The sequence below is a fragment of the Rhinatrema bivittatum genome, chromosome 4, assembly GCF_901001135.1.
Source record: "Rhinatrema bivittatum chromosome 4, aRhiBiv1.1, whole genome shotgun sequence".
Lineage (NCBI taxonomy): Eukaryota > Metazoa > Chordata > Amphibia > Gymnophiona > Rhinatrematidae > Rhinatrema > Rhinatrema bivittatum.
Window position 1 is genome coordinate 475,864,688 of NC_042618.1, and position 17,373 is coordinate 475,882,060.

A 17,373-nucleotide genomic window follows, 5' to 3' on the forward strand; every position below is an offset into this window, starting at 1 on the left:
GGGATCGCATGGATGGGGGGAGGAGAGGGAGTGAATGAACTGGGCAATGTCATGGTAGGGAGGAAAGGGAGTGAATGAACCCGGCAATGTCATTGGGGGGACCACTAGCGTCTCTTTTAATCTCAATATCCAGCGCCTGCCATTGCGCGCATAGGAGGAGAGAGAGAGAACGTATATGTGTGTTTGGTTGCAAGGGAAAGAGAGCATGCGTATGTGGGAGAGAGATAGAGTAAAGTGTATGTGAGAGGAGAAAGTTTGTGTCATGAGAGAGGGAACCTGTGTATTTGTGCATGGTATGAGAGAGAATCATGTGTCTGCGTATGAGCGAGTGCATGTATGTAAGAGTCAGGATATGAGAGAGAGGGAGTGTGCGCCTGTAAGAAATAGAGAGCTAGGCACTAAATACTAGCAGAGTGTAACGCCTATTGGAGAAGTGGACCCCTAGAGCCGAGGGGTGATTGACGTTTCTTGGTGAGCAAGTCCACTCGGCCCACCCCATCAGCCGGAGGAGAAACCCTGTGGTGGGACCTACAGGAGCTTCACTTATACCAGTCCTTGGGTTCCAGGGACCAGCAAGACTTAAGAGTCCCCAGGGCAATCCAAGAGAAGAGTCCAGGCAGGCATGGGTCAAGGCAGGCAGCAGACAAAAGACCGGTAACAAGCTAGAGATCGGGGCAGGAAGCAGAAGGATGGAGAGGAGGCCAGTCTCAGGATCCAGTAAGTCAATCAGAGACAAACAGAATAGACAGTACCAAAAGGATAAGCAAGGAAGGAACAAGAGCAGACAGGCAAGGAGCAAGGTACAAGGCAGGAACAATACCAGGATACCAACACACACTGGACCACAAGGGCAGCAGAAGATCTTTTGAGAGGGGCTGGCTGGTTGCAAGAGACTTCCTTATATATTCCTGGAGGATCTGACTTCATCAGCCAGCAGCACAGGAAGTTCTATCCCAGGTCCTTGGAACAGCAAGCTGCCAAAGTTGCTTTGGATCAGATGTGAGGGGGGGGGGTAATAGTACCCCCTTTCCAAAGTTTCCTCCCCAGTCTTCTGGATCCGGGCTAGTTGGGGAACCTTTTCTGGAAGTCCTTTAAGAGTTGGGGTGCTTGCAGTTTGGAGGCAGGCTCCCAAGTATTCTTTTCAAGCCTCATAGCCCTTCCAGGCAGTGGGCTATTGTAAGACCTTATGGACCCTGGGGGAGTCAAGGATTTCCTGCACCTCGAATTGGATGTCCTCTTCAATGACATCTTCAGGTTTTTGAGGCTGCCATGAGAGGATTGTAGGCTTCAACAGGGAGACGTGGAAGACGACGTGTATGCATAGGGATGCTGAGAGCCTGAGCCTGAACGTGACTGGACCCACCTATCACACAATGGGATAAGGTCCCACAAATTGAGGGGCAAATTTCATAGAAGGCGTTTTCAGCCTCAGGTTCCTGGTACTAAGCCATTCCAAGTAACAGGTAGGGTGCCTTTTCTTGTCTGCTTGCATTATGCTTGGCGAGCAGCTAGGTCCAAGAGTTGCTGGGTCTTACCCCATAGGACTTGGAGGGCCTGACCTGCCAGAGTGGCTGCTGAACAGGTATCAGATGTGGGAATTGGAGTTGGTGTACACAGAAGGCATCTGAAGACAATGTAAAACGGTGAAGATCCAGTGGTGCTGATGTGCTTGCTATGGGCGAACTCTGCCCAGGGAAGCAAGGAAGCCTAATTATCTTATCTCTGGTTCACATAGTGTTACAATCAGCGGTCTGTGGACTAGCTTCATGGACTGCCACTCTCACCTCTACCCCGGTCTAGTCAGGAGCGCTGCCATTTGTGGCTGCACGCTACCCTCTGACACGGCTGGGACGCCGCCGCTCCGTGGTGAGGCCCATTCTCCTTAGGCATGCATGCCCCTGGCTGAATTTAAAGGGACGCAGTGGGAATAGCCCTTCGGCCCCTCTTCTTGGCCTCACATGACTGGGCCTTTATGAGGCCCTTCCTTCCTGCAACCGGTGTCTCAGCTATAGGTCCACTTTTGCTAGAAGAGCAAGTTGCCTCAGCGTGGTCCTGGTCTTTGTTCCTCTGGTCCTGGTCTTGGTCTCTTCAGTCCCTGGTATTCATTCTTTAGTTCCTAGTCCTTGTCTCGTCTTCAGTTCTTCATCGTCTGCCCGCCTGTGCTGATCTTCACCTCCCTGCCTGCCTTTCCATGCCACCTTTCCTTGGATGGATTTCCAGTTCTGACTTTGGTCTTCCTGACACTCGACTCTGCTTGAACTCCACCTACCACTGACCACTACCTGACTCTCGATTTTGCCTGAACTTTGCCTGCCATCAACCACTTTCCTTACAACCATATCTGAACGCTGTAGCAAAGTATGTCAAAATCTCACATGGTTAGAGGTTCCACTTCTTCTGGACTATTTCTTGCATCTATCAGATTCTGGTTTGAAAACATCTGTAATGGCTAATTTGCCTTGCATATCATCTTAGTGTCATAGCATCTTATCATAATGAGATTGATAGGAGACCCATTTCTCAGCATCCAGTTGTATCAAGGTTCATACAAAGTCTATTTAAATCAAGATGAGTCATTAAGCCATCGATTCCTCAATGAGATCTTAATCTAGTCTTAGATTATCAAAACCGGTTGTTGAACCAATACAGGATTCCTCTCTGCAAATGCTAACATGAAAATCTCTATTTCTAGTGACTATAACATCAGCCGGAAGAATAAGCGAACTACAGGCATCAGTAGCTTTTCCCCCATATGCAATTCTTTTCAGGACAGTAGTACTAAAAACAAACCCATCTTTCCAACCAAAGGTGGTGTCACCTTTCCATTTGAATCAGATTCTAGAGCTACTCGTACTACTTCCCAAATCCACAGACTACCATGAACCAACAGAGACTTCATACTTTAGACTGCAGAAGAGTTGTATTCTTTTATTTAAATAGAACCAAGGAATTTAGAAAATCTTCACAATTCTTAGTATCTTATGCTCCAACTATAAAAAGGGTTGGTCAGTTTCAAAACAAACCCTATCCTCATGGATAAAAGCTTGCATTGCTTTCTGCTATCGTCAGGCAGGAAAGTTGTTAAAATCCTCAATCACAGCACCTAGGCTGAGATCTACAACTACACCTGTGGCATATCTTAAGGATGCCTCACCTCAAGAAATATGGAGGGCAGCTACTTGGATGTCCAGATGTATATTTGTTAAGCATTATTGTTCAAGTGCTGAACTTGCCAGTTCTTTGTTAGGTTCTGCAGGATTAAATTCTTTTCAGTCTTAGTGATTTTCAACCTCTTGGGGGGAATACGAAAAATGATTACTGCTACTAATTTTCTCTTATCTTATCTCTTTACATTTTTCTCAGAGCTGCAAAGTCTCAGAATGTGGGACTGTTTTTGGTGCTTGTCCACGGAGAAATCAAAAGTTGGATATCCGTGACAGGAGTTGTCTGTGGATGGCAAAACGAAACAGCCACACGTTCCCTCCCACCTCCCGGAGGTTGAAAATGTAGCAATTCCTGTATCAGCAGCTACAAAGAGCTGAGGAGTCAGAATGCTTGTGCAAGGCCGGAGCTACCTTACCCATAACTTGTAAAGAATTTTAGAAGAATCGGAGCTAGGAAGCTAAAGATTGGTCCGGCTGGGCACTGTCAGGGATGTCTCTTAGAACGTGTGGCTGTTTTGTTTTGCCATCCATGGAGAGCTCCTGTCACAGATATGCAACTTTTCATCCCTCTGTACAGACCGCGATGAAGAGTTTAGGGATGTGAGGAAGTCCTTGCATTTTTATTTATTTTTTATTTGTTTATTTTTTTTTATTTTTTTTTTTATAAACGGCTGAGTTAGATCCCTGTGTCTAAAATCTCTATCCAGTTAGAAAAGTCAGCAAATAGTAGCTTCCGCTCTGGCATATTCCTCACATCAATCCTAGGCCCCGGCGTAAGGCCTCCCACTTGACACACAGGAAGCACTCTCAGCCTCTGTTTTCTAATGATGGCCTGCGTGAGACTTGCAGAGGAACGGCAGTGGCCGGGCAGAGGTGAATCTGCGGACTGCGCCTCGGGAGCTGATTGGCGCAGGTGCACCGAGACCCGGATACAAGATTGGAAGCAGGTAACGGTGCATGCGTGGAGAGGTGCTGGCCAGGCCTCCGTGTAAGACCTTCGCTGAACCGGCGGCCGTGGGACGCTGCTTCTCCTGAGGTAGGCGTTCCGGGGGACATCAGCCAGGCACAGCGTTTATGAACGCTCAGTCACATAACGCAGAAGAGCTGGAGTTTTGCCAGGCTGTGATACATTCTATTGGACGACCTAAGAATTATTCAACGATGCAGCTTACTTTTGAAGTCTTCAAGCCCTCAAAGGTCACAGGCAGCTGCTGAAGTGTGAAAGCTCATTGAAACATGCTTACAATATCTGGCCCCTAGCAGGATGTTGTACTTATCTAAATTAGTTTGTGGTATCTTTCCCAACTCCTGCCCCTCCCATGTCACACCACCAAGCTTTGCAAAAACTAGTGAATGGCGGTCAGTCAAGTCAAATAGAAAATAATGATGAAGCTGTTGTCCAAACTCTTGCTTCCTGGGACCTGTGATTTTGCTGGATGGAATCAGGCCAGCACTGCCCTACTTGGTTTCTGGGGACCTGTGGTGTTGCTAGGTCATGCGTCCTTTATCTGTACCTTGTTTTCTCCTCCTCACCTCTCCCTTGGTCTCTGCACTAAATAGTATACAGTACTGCAGTCCAACCCTCCTTCCACACTGCTCCGTCAGGCCGATTCAACAAGCTGCGTGAGAAATACGGTGCGCACTGGATGTCAGTGCACAATTTTAAGGTTCAGGTTAACTTCATTTTTTAACTTCTAATGCAGCAAGCTAATGATATGCTAATGCATAGGGAGTTAAATAAAAAGTGGCTTGCATGTTAGATGTATGTTTTGCATGGGGGGTCTGTGGCATCCCTGACAGGCAGAACAGCTCCAGGTAAGTGGCAGCACTTACACAGATAAATACTGACTTATCTGTGAAGTGAGTCTCACCTTTTTTTCCCTGTTTTATTCTGTTTGGTTTTTTTTAACAGGCTTTAAGTGCCAGTGCAGTAGCGCAGGTTAGAAAGATAGGTGCATGATGGCAGAAAGACCATATGGCCCATCCAGTCTGCCCTACCATCCAATTAATTCAGCATTATAATTCCAGCACCGGGCCAATGCACCCCTCTGCCTTAGAGAGTAATGCTTAATACCCTCATTTTCATGGGGTTTCCAAGCGAGGGCACCAAGTCGTACTCCCATTTTAGTTTACGCTCACAGGCAGAGGGGTGCGTTGGCCTGTAGCTCTGTCCCAGACGTCTTCCAGGCACCTGCCACCTCAGCAGAGATGTTTTTCCCTCATGTTCCCTCCAGCTTCATACCATGAGCTCTTTCTCCTTGAAATTCCCTCTCTATGGAAACCGTCAGCTTCCTGTCACCTTTGAATGTTTCACTGGTAAACAAAGGTTTTGTTTCCTTCAGGCTTTTTGGTGTTCCAAATAGATTTTTTTGATGCTGATCACAGATATTACTTCAAAATTTGTACATCAAGTAAGGTGTTGAGAAACGGCCAATTTTTTGTTACAATAATTGTGAAATTTTAAAACATAATCTCGCATACATATATTTTCTTGCTGGACAGTAGTTTTTATGATTTTTAAAATTCATGTCATATTTTTGACAGCCATAAGCAATGTAACAGAGACTAACGTTTTGTAAAATATACCAAGAAACTCTGCCTGATCATGCCAGAACTTGCTCGGGCAAGCCCTATCTCGGCTGCAAGATTCCAACTTGTTTCCATGACGGCGCAGACTTATATAAGCAGCAGCAATGAGTAGTCTCCTATGCAACTTCTGTGAGAATCAGCGAATCGTATCACTAAAACTGTTGAGTTTAAAGCTTGTGGATTTAATTTCATATATTTATGAAATGTCGCGCCAATGTCGTAATAGCCGTGATACATTTTGTTACATCTGTGGTGAGTTTACTCTGAAAGCATAGAAAAGGAGTATGACTGCACTCATTAAGAAGGCATACGAGTTATACCTCGGGTGCAAAATTGGTGACCAGGACAGAGCATGGGCTCCTCAAATTTGTTGCACATCTTGCGCCAGTAGTCTGCGAGCTTGGCTGAAAGGTGTGCGACCATCCATGCCGTTTGCCATCCCAATGATATGGAGGGAACAGAAAGAGCATATAACTGACTGTTACTTCTGCATGACGAATGTGTCAGGATACTCATCAAAGAACAGGAAGTTTGAGTACCCTAACCTTGAATCGGCAATGAGACCAGTGCCGCATGACGACAGTCTTCCTGTTCCAAAACCTCCAGAGGTGTGGACACTTGATGAGGAGGTAGGCAATGATGGCAAGCTATTGCAGATGGAAGCTGTGGCTGATCCTGACTTTGTGCCATCAACATCCAGTGATCCTCATTTAATATCTGTCAGAGCTGAACGATTTGGTCAGAGATCTGGCTTTATCGAAGAGTCAGGCGGAGCTGCTTGGGTCAAGGCTGCAAGGATGGAATCTTTTGTCATCTGATACGAAAATTTCAGTATTTCGCAGCCATCATGAAGATTTGACAAAATATTTCAACCAAGTAGACAGTCTGACATTTTGCTGTGACATCAATAGATTGTTTTGTGCTCTTGGATGTGACCATGACCCAACAGAATGGCGACTTTTTATTGATTCATCAATCTTAAATTTGAAGGCTGTTTTGCTGCACAACGGCAATATCTACCCATCAATACCTGTCAGACATGCCATTCATACGAAAGAAAAGTATGAGAACATGCAGCTACTGCTGAACCACATTGAGTACTTGAGGTACAACTGGAATTTGTGTGGTGATCTCAAGGTAGTTGCAATTCTACTGAGTCTGCTGCTTGGTTACAATACTAAATATTGTTGTTTCCTTTGTGAGTGGGACAGTCGAGCAAGAGATTCGCATTATGTCAGAAAAGTCTGGCCTCTCCGTAAGAAGTTGGTTCCAGGACAGAAGAATGTTGCTCACGACACATTGGTGGATCCAAGTAAGATATTTCTTCCACCTTTGCACCTCAAACTTGGGCTGATGAAAAACTTCGTTAAGGCAATGAACAAGCAAAGTAAAGGTTTTGATTATTTGCGGCAAATGTTTCCATGCATAAGTGACACCAAGATAAAAGAAGGTGTTTTCGCAGGCCCACAAATCTGAGCTGTGATGAAGGACATCCACTTTGATGGTCTTCTGCAAAGTACAGAACATGTTGCGTGGACAGCCTTCAAGAATGTCATTTGTAACTTTCTAGTCAACTATAAGGCAGCAGACTATGTTGAACAGGTTGAAAATCTGCTTCAGGCATACAAATTGATGAAGTGCAACATGTCATTGAAGATGCATTTTCTTCTTTCCCACTTGGACTTCTTCCCAGACAACCTTGGTGCTGTGAGTGACGAACATGGTGAAAGGTTTCATCAAGACATTGTCAAAATGAAGAAATGATATCAAGGCAAGTGGAACCCCTCCATGCTGGGTGACTATTGTTGGACTCTCATCCGCGAAGCGTTGGGCAGTGATTACAAATGAAAATCTGCGGCAAAACATTTTTAGTTTTGTTTTCTGTTACCAACATTGCCATTATAGCTTATGGCGCTACAGACACGTAACAATGCTTAATGTATATCGCACTTTTCTGGCAAATGGTACGTGATACAAACATAAATGCATATTTGTGTTCAGTTTGTTAAAATTTACTTGTTTCACCCAAGAGTTGTGGAGGAAACAAAATGTTCCCAGAAATGTGTTTAACAGTGAAATTAGTGTAAAAAGTTCCCCAGAAGCTTTACACCAGTATGGGTAATTATTAAATTACCCCCATAATGTTGTCGTGCTCTTCTGGTCCTTTCTTTTTGACCTGCCAGGGTTACTTTGGTTTTTGTGCGAAAGTCATTTTCTGTATGTTTGCAGCTCTTGCTTTTATCCTTGTGACAGATGCGTGTTCACGCTGTTAGGACGTTCATTAGTGATCCTGTTGCTCTGTTAATGACAGCGGCAGCAAGACAACATATTCTCGTGTTTGCATTTACCACTGGAGTATTAAATCCTTTCTTTGAAACCAGAAATTCAGTTGTGTTACAGTACCTTTGGGCTCTCAAGCCTCAGGCTGTGGATCGCTCCTCCATCCTGTGTCTTGCCTTCCTTGCAGTTTCGTCAGGGCTACCAGTGGAAAACCTGTGGCTCTTCTGCTTGCTATGTGTACTGATGCTTATATTCAAGGGTGATCCTTGTTAGTCCTAAAATGTTTTCCTTGGTACATTGTGGTCGTGCAGACAGTAAATGATGCTAGCTAGGAGCCCTTGTGACCGCTGCAGTGTCGCTTATAATCAGTGCCGACATGGTTCTTTGGAAGGAGGCTATAGGAGGGCATAATTTTAGGGAAAAGTAGCCTAACGGCACAATCGTTTTCTTAGTTGCTCCTGTCCCCTTTCTGCAGCTGCTAAGAATGAACACGTTACTTTTACAGCCTGTGTTACATAAACACCCCTTTTCTTGCTTGTGCAGGAAACGTACAAGGAGCGATGAAACCCAAGAAAGGCAAAGCGTGCTCCAAAGAAAGAGAGTTTGTCTATCAGTTCCAGGCTGGATCCCAGTGTCTTGAACTGACCGTGCCCCTCCTGTTCCCCGTGCAAGAAAACCCGGACCACCTGCATAGCCGGCTCCTGCTGCTCCACAGCTTACCCTGCTTCATCGAGGATGGTACGTATGGTGCAGAGACATGCCAGGCCGGCCTACACACAGAGCTGCGAGAGTCGCCCTCCTGTAACGTTACTGCTGGGTGCCCGCAGCAGAAGGAGAGCAGAGTTTCAGCTGCTTAGCATTAGGAACCAGAGTCCCTGCTCCATGGAGCTTACAGTCTCTACTCAGGACAAGCAAGCATTTTATTTCATTCACCTTGATATGAGTCACCGTACCAAACAAATGCCGTCAGCGACGCGCCATAAAACAAAACAGCACAAAAATTACTTCTCCAAATTTAAAAAGAAACTATACAAAGTGAGATGACAAATGAGTCTGCGGGAAGTGTATGTACTGTAGAGAAGCTTGGTCTCAGAAAGGTGGGTTATTTGGAGAGGAAGCCTATTCCAGGCATAGCAAGGGGGACCGTGCAGAGTCGAGAGTTGCTGGAGGAGGAGGACAGAGGTAAGAGTGACTTCTCGGGGGAAGATGGGTAATGAGGAGCAGCAGGGAATGAACTGTTTGCGGATGTGGACAGGGAGCCGATGTAGCGGCTTGAGAAAGGGGGGTTGCATGGTCATAGCGATGGTGAAGGAAGGGAAGTTGTGCTGCTGAATTGCAGTGGAAGAAAGTGAATTCAGCAGGAGGCCTGCGAAGAGCAAGTTGCAATAGTCTGGGCCTTGGTGCGTTTTCCAGATGCTGCCCTTCGGCCGCTAGTGGCACCCATTGGAGGCTGCTGCCCTCTGGCTCTCTGCAGTGCCCATCTGTGCCAGGTTCCAGGGGGATTTTAATACCACCAGGGACATAACCACTACCTCCTATTCTCTGCGTTTGAGAGTGGCTAGCACTATTCTGCATGCAGTGTGCCCTCAGGGAGGCGGGCATGGGGGCAGAGTCCATGTGTGCTTTCTACCCATGTTCTGTGCACGACATTTGAAAGGGAAACTCCACCAGGACTTTCTGTGGGTTCACTTGCCCCTTCTGTTTTGTGCAGGCTGACTTTTGGTGGAAAGGTCCATGCTAAGGTTTGAAAATCCAGCTTATGCGTAGACCTTTCCCCCCTACAACCTAAATCTGCCCCCGGTAACACCTCCTTTTAGTGTGGGGCGCTACCTGGACTGTTACCCACGCACACGGCAGGCAATGAATGCGGATAAAATGCCTTTTTTTTTTTTTTTTTATAATTTAAATTTTGTTTCTTCATTTACAATAATTGAAATAAAACAAGTACAGTGTAATCAAAATTAAGCACAAAAGGAAAGGAAAAATTAAATTTCCCTAATTAACAAAAGGAAAACTACATAAATATATTCTAGCCCTCGTCTTGGGGGGATGCACAGCTCTAGCTGTTTCTGTAGTTTATTAATTACCCATCACTTCTACCCACCTATTTTCTCTTTAATAAAGGTATCAAGGTGCAGTGGGTCAGTAAAAATAAAATTCTTGTTCCTGTGCATCCCCAGATCAGTCCAGACCAGTGCGTTATGCACTCCCACCAGCAGAAGGAGGCAGAGAACAAACCTGTGAGGCCCTGCTGTATCCAAGTGTGCCACCTGCAGCTCCTCAGTATTTCTCTGTCTCCAGCAGATGGTGGTGCATACTCTGAGCTGAGGTTGGATTTCTTGTGCCTCGAGGTGCCAGGTTCAGTTTCTGGACCATCCCTCTGGTAGAGTCGGGCGAATGGGGGTTTGGATACCCCTGGCAGTACTAGCCCGTGTGTCCCGGGACCCCTGGTAGCCAGGGGACTGGCTCCCTCTCCCTGAGCACTGGTTCAGGAAAGTATCCCCGTTGGGGACAGTTATTTTCTTCTCTGCTTAAGTTAAGTTTAGTTAACTTTTTTTTTTTTTCTTGAGTCCCGCGGTTTCCTGGGTGAGTCATTCTGCTCGGCGGTGCTGAGCCAGGCAGGCCCCGATTTTCAATTTTTTCTGTGAGGGGAGAGCTTGCAGCCTTAGTGGATCCTTCCCGGGATGGTGAAGGGCCTCCTAGCAAGCGACTCCACAGTTCTCCCGGGTCTGTTTTTGATGCGGCGGCCATTTTGTTTTTTCTTCTTCGACTTCCCACGAGGCTCCCCGACGGTGCTGGGGCTGAATTTGCCGGTGTTTTTGTTGGGGAAGATCAGTCCTCTAAGGCAGCACTTGATTCCTCCCGGGGGGAGTCCCCTTGGGGTTTTTATTTGAGTGGAGCAATGGCAGAAAAGCCACTGGTGGAACCCTGCAAGGCTTGTGGGGTATGGTCTGCCTATTTGAACCCCCTCTCACTATGCATTGCGTGTGCTGTGGGAGGGAAGGGGTCCTCAGCTAAGGGCTCTAAGCTTAGGAAGGCCGTGCACAGATCAGGCTGTGGGGCTTCGGCGCCCACTGCTAACCGGTGGGAAAAGATTCCCAGGATGACCCACCTCCGCTGTCTCCCACGGCGCGAGAACTGAGGCAGGAGGACTTGAGGGACACAGAGTCGCACTCTACAGGTGATGACGCTGGCCCGGGCGGTTTCTCGCCAGAATTTGTGCTCCTCATGCAGGAGGCATTCCTGGCAAGGACGTTAGCGAAGTGCAGATCCCAGGAGGGGAGTGTGGGGGCCCCGAAGTGTCCACATCTATGAGTGGACAATCGTACTTCCCGCGCAGCTTTGGCACAGGAAGATTTGGATGGCTGGGATGACCCGCTGGGGGAAGAGGTTCCACCTCCCCTGGGGGACACGCTGACGACCAGGGGGAGGTCCCATCAGACCTGGATGTGGGCAAAGTCGATCAGCGTCAGTTGGACCCTGGCTCGGAAGGAGACGATCCCGTGTGGTACGGTTGTTCAAGAGGGAGGAGCTGCGGCCCCTTATTCCCCAGGTGCTGGAGGGAAATGGGGGTGAAACTCTCTTTGGAGGAATCTGACATTGACGGCGTGAACCTGGTCCTGGATGGCCTCCAGGGTCCACCTAGCGCATTTCCCACCCCGAAGAAGATTCAGAAGCTCATCAGTCGTGAATGGGACAGGTCTTAAGGTCGGCCGGGCAATGCAAAAGTTATATCCGCTACTTGATGAGCATTTGGAAAGCCTTAAGGTCCCTAAGGTGGACGCAGTGGTATTGGCAGTCACTAAGAAAACTACCATCCCAGTGGTGGGAGCTGCGGCACTTAGGGATGTGCAAGACCGCAAGCTGGAATTGCATCTGAAACGCTTGTTCGAGGTCTCCACTTTGGGCCTTCAGGCGGCAGTGTGCGCGAGCATGATACAGCGGACGTGTTTATGTTGGATTCAGAAACCGCAAGAAGCAACATCCTCGGGTGTCCTGTCCACATCCCAGGCGGCCTGGCTGGAGGTGGCGGTCATCTATGTGGCAGATGCCTTATATGACCTGGTGCGTACGGCTGTCAGGATCATGGTTTCATCGGTAGCGGATCGGTGGCTTCTGTGGCTCCGCAATTGGGCAGCGGATGCTTTCTCTAAGTCGCAATTGTGTAACCTTCCTTTTTGGGGGAAGTTTTCTGTTTGGAGAGGACTTGGACCAGCTGATGAAATCTCTGAGAGAATCCAAGAGCAATAAGTTGCCAGAAGATAGGAAGCCTTTTAAGAAGTCCTTCGCTCCACGGACCCGATTTTGGGACTCACGAAAAGCCAGGTTAGGGAGGAGTGCTCCCTCCTCTAGTGCCAGGCAATCCACTTCTTGCCCACAGTCCTTTCGCGGCGCCGGCCATCCTGCAAGAGGAGGCTTCAGGCAGGGGGCTGGAGCTGGTAAACCTGCCCAATGAAGTCAGGCTCGCCCACCCCTCGTGCGGGACGATCAGGGGCAGGTTGTCCCATTTTTACGAGGAGTGGGCCAGAATCACTTCCGATTGCTGGATGTGGTAAAGGAAGGTTACGCCTCAGAATTTTCTTAGCCTCTCAGGGAGGCCTTCCTGGAATTGTGCTGAGTTTCTCGCAACAAGCGGGCCGCGGTGGAAGACACCCTACGCAGATTGCTGGACCTGAATGCCATTGTCCCTGTACCGCCGAATGAGCAGGAAAAGGGGCAGTATTCCATTTATTTCGTGGTTCCCAAGAAAGAGGGTACTTTTACCCCATTCTGGACCTGCAGAAGGTGAATCCCAGTCTGAAGGTCCCCCGCTTTCTGATGGAGACTCTCCGAACTGTTATCGCGGCGGTCTGAAAGGGGGAATTCCTCGCCTCTCTGGATCTCATCAAGGCTTATCTACACGTCCCGATTTGCAGCAATCACTGGAAGTTCTTGCGTTTCAAGATTCTGGGTCGACATTTCCAGTTCTGCGCACTTCCATTCGGCCTGGCGACGGCCCCATGCACCTTTACCAAGGTGATGGTCGTGGTGGCAGCGGCCCTCAGGAAGGAAGGGGTGATGGTTCACCCGTACCTCAACGATTGGCTGATTCGAGCCAAGTCTGAAGAGGACTGTGTGCGGGCAGTGCATCAGGTGACCTATTGCCTTCAGTCCCTCGGTTGGGTGATCAATGAAGCGAAGAGTCATCTGACTCCTTCACAGTCCCTGGAATATTTGGGAGCCTGCTTTGACACCTTCCTGGGCAGGGTGTTCCTGACAACAGATAGGATGTGTAAGTTGCAGCAGCAAGTGTGGCTTCTAATAGATCTCCCGATCCCCAGAGTGTGGGACTATCTGCAAATCCTGGGTTCCATGGCATCGACGTTGGAATTGGTTCCTTGGGCCTTCGCTCACCTGAGACCGTTTCAGAGGGAACTCCTGTCTCGGTGGAATCCGGTGTCGGAACAGTACCAGTTACCATTGCCATTGTCACAGCAGGCCAGGTCCAACCTGGAGTGTGGTGGCTGTCGAAAGCCAACTTACAAAAGGGGATGCCCCTCGACGTCCCGGATTGGGTGATCGTGTCGATGGATGCGAGCCTCCAGGGCTGGGGAGTGGTGTGCCTGGGTCATGCGGCTCAGGGTCTGTGGTCCATCAATCGCCTAGATGAGAGTAGTCCGCAAGGCGTTGGAGGCATTCCAGTCCCTAGTGCAGGGGAGAATGGTTAGCGTCTTCTTGGACAACGCCACCACAGTGGCCTATCTCAATCGCCAGGGAGGAACCAGGAGTCCAGCCGTGGTGCAGGAGGCTCACCTCCTGTTTGCTTGGGCTGCGCTTCATCTGAAAGGAATTGCAGCCTCTCACGTGGCAGGCGTGGACAACGTGCAGGTGGATTTCCTCAGCCGTCAGCAGCTGGACCCCGGGGAGTGGGAACTGTCCCGGGAGGCTTGGAATCACATTTGTGCCAGGTGGGGAGCCCCCCAGCTGGACCTCATGGTGACCCGCATCAACTCAAAGATGGATCAGTTCTTCAGCCGAAAGAAGGAAGCAGTGGGAATAGATGCCTAGTCTGCAAGTGGCCAACCGGAATCCTCCTGCATGTCTTCCCACCTTGGCCGCTGATCGGACGAGTCCTGCAGCGAATAGATCATCCCGGTCTAGTAATCCTGGTGGCCCCAGAGTGGCCACGGCGGCCGTGGTTTGCGGATCTGGTCCAGCTGGCAACCGAAGGACCATTGCGCCTGGCTCATCTACTGGACCTCTTATGCCAAGGTCCCATCTTTTTGGATCAGGAGGATCGCTTCTCTCTCGCAGCCTGGCTTTTGAGAAGTGGAGGTTACAAATATAGGGGTATTTGGAACAGGTGATTTCCATCCTACTTCAGGCCAGGCGGCTCTTGACTTCTATAGCTTACGTCCAGGTATGGGAAGGTGTTTGAAGCCTGGTGTGATCAGCAAGGTTTAGTGCCACTCCTCAGGTTTTGGCCTTTCTGCAGCAGGGGTTGTCAAAAGGCTTGGCTTATAATTCCCTGTGGGTTCATGTTTCAACCCTAGGATGTCGGATAGGCGGCAGACCCCTGGCCAGCCACCCAGACATAATCCATTTTCTGAAAGGGGTAAAGCATCGTCATCCTTCGATTCTTAAGACGTGCCTAGAGTGGAATCTCAGCCTAGTACTATGGGCGCTCTATGATCCCTCCTTTGAGCCTCTGGGGCGTGCCTCTCTGAAGGACCTCACATTGAAGACTGTGTTTTTGGTGGCTATTTGCTCCGCTAGGCGTATTTCAGAATTGCAGGCCCTGTCCTGTAGGGTTCCCTTCCTGCGCATTTCGGCTGATAAAGTGTCCCTGCGTACAGTGCCCTCCTTTTTGCCAAAAGTGGTGTTTGTCTTCTATGTCAATCAGACCGTGGAGTTGCCTGGTTTTCCTGAATGGTCTCGTGACTCGGCTTTGGGAAGAGACCTTAATCTTCTCGATGTCCGCCGGGTTCTCCTTCGTTATTTGAAGGTCACTAACTTAGGAAGTCGGACCACCTTTTTGTTTTGTTTGGGGGCCCGAAGAAGGGCGATAAGTTATCCAAAGTCTCTTTGGCTTGCTGGTTGAAGGAAACGATTTGTTTGGCCTACATTGATAAGGGTCGATCCGTTCCAGTTGGTTTGAAAGCTCACTCAACAAGGGCGCAAACAGCTTCTTGGGCGGAGTGTCAGTTATCGCCTGAAGAGATTTGTAGGGCCGCAGTCTGGTCCTCCCTGCATACCTTTACAAGACATTACCATCTGGATGTCAGGGCTCCAACCAATTGCATTTTGGAGAAAGTGTCCTGCGAGCGGGTCTTTCGGGTTTCCACCTGATGTAATGTGGCTTTGGTACATCCCACTGATCTGGGTATGTACAGGAAAGGAAAATTGGTTCTTACCTGCTAATTTTCGTTCCTGTAGTACCACAGATCAGTCCAGGGACCCACCTGGGTGCTACTGCCGAAAGACTGATTTACTTGGACTTTAGCTGCTGTACATAGGAAATCTATCAGAATTCATCTATGCCAATTCGGTGATAAGAACTGTGGTTCGGATCTGGGGTTTTCAGGTTCGAGGATTTTTTTGTCTCTGACCCTTGAGAGAATTTCTTTCATGTTCGCCCTTTTTGGGAGTTAAATGGTTTTTTGTCTGTTTCTAGGCTTGGGTATTGATCAATACTGAGGAGCTGCAGGGGGCACACTTGGTATATAGCAGAGCTTCAAAGTTTTTTTTGTTCTCTACCTCCATCTACTGGAAGGGATGAATAACCCACTGTCTGGACTGATGTGTGGTATTACAGGAACAAAAATTAGCAGGTAAGAACTGTTATAATCTGGTGTGGTTGTGGACCCTGGATCGTAGTGAGAGCTGACTCCACCCACAGGGAGGAGCCCAGTGGGGACTCACTATGATGGGTGTGGCCTCAGCTGAGATGGACACAGATGTGAGAGACTTTATTATACTGGAAACGTGGGTGATACCCACAGCATGGAGAGAAGACACAGTCCAGAGTAGTAAGGCTGCTCAATGTTGATATCCATGGTAGTGGCCCACAGAGCGGGGTAAGCCAGGAAACTCCTCTCTAGATGACACCGCTCAGGATAGATCCAGTAGTGGCCTGCAGCGCAGGGTATGCCGAGGATCAGTGAGTAGTAGTTCAGAGAGGTGCAGGAGGTCAGCAGAGCGAAGTAGATGATGGTACTTATTCCGGAGTGTAGAAGAGTAGCTAGTATGAGCACGGTAGTGGCCCGAAGCACGGGGTACACCGACGGTTCCATCAGCGAGATGATGGAAGCAAAAATAGCACTCACAAGGCTGAACTGGCAGGGTCCTGAATAAGGGTAACAAGAATCTCCAGGCAGGAAGGCCCTCCGAGGAGCGGATAGCCAGAACGTAACAAGGCCCTGGAAGAGCCGGTACCTAAGGCATTCTAAGTCCAGTAGTTCAGAAAGCAGTTCAAGTAGTGAAGCGAATCGTCTCCGAATGGAGTGGAATAAGCAGGAAGGAAGTTCTTGCTAACTCGTAGGAAGCATAGGCTGGATGAGTTAAATATTTCTGGCGGGTGGCGTCATGCGGAGGGGACGCCCCCAAGGTTCCCGCCATGACATGGGTAAGAGAGGGCCTGGCTCGTGCGCGTGCCCTAAGTAATCCCCGAGTCAAGATGGTGGATGGGATTGCCCACACTGTCCCGGGGACGCCGAGGAAGGCAGTGTTTTCAGGCTGAGGCCGCCATGGCCTTGAGAATCGCTGTAGCAGGGAAAAGAGGTGAGCAGCAAAGGTCACAGCCATTTGCAACTGGGCACAACAAGAACCAAATTTCCTTTATATACCACCAAACATTTACAGGGATGTTTAATAAAAGAAATGTGGCTCCCATAACAATAATCATCTCTTTCGACTGTAGAAATTGTTTTCTACGATTTTACGTAGCTCATTGAACATCTGGAAAAACATAAATCTGCTGAGCACAGAACAGTCTTCTCTTAATATGACAAAGTTTCTGAAAAACCAGATCTTTGTCTCACTGTAGTGCAAAGGTAATAAGAGTAGCGAGGACTCAGGAGATGCAGGAAGGGAAGAACTCTCCACACTCAGTGGTTCTCTCCCCCCCTTCAGAGGAAATAACCCTTTGGCTCTTAGGAAGGTAATATATTTGTGATAAGGCGGGACAATGACCTGGAGGAATGGACAAAACTTCAAATAGATATTTCTTGAAGAACTGCGTTGCAGATAGAAGTCTAGTCAATGGGAAATTTAAAAATCTCAAAATCTTATTTCTTAACATAATTTCGGTGTGAGAATGCAATATCAAACTATCTTTAATGTGGGCACCCTCCACACCTTG

General features: G+C 48.4%; 1 protein-coding gene across 5 annotated transcripts in view; it reads left to right on the forward strand.

Moving 5' to 3' along the window:
• C4H12orf4 (chromosome 4 C12orf4 homolog) overlaps positions 1-17,373 on the forward strand; it is a 188,578-nt gene that overhangs the window by 76,031 nt on the left and 95,174 nt on the right. For 3 of the 5 annotated variants that reach the window (XM_029597293.1, XM_029597294.1, XM_029597292.1), the window contains exon 2: positions 8,577-8,771. In XM_029597293.1, the coding sequence (XP_029453153.1) occupies positions 8,594-8,771 (178 nt within the window). In that variant the 5' untranslated portion in view covers positions 8,577-8,593. Of the gene's footprint in view, positions 1-36; positions 718-8,576; positions 8,772-17,373 lie in introns of those variants that run through there. The other 2 variants (XM_029597291.1, XM_029597295.1) reach the window with 2 other exon arrangements.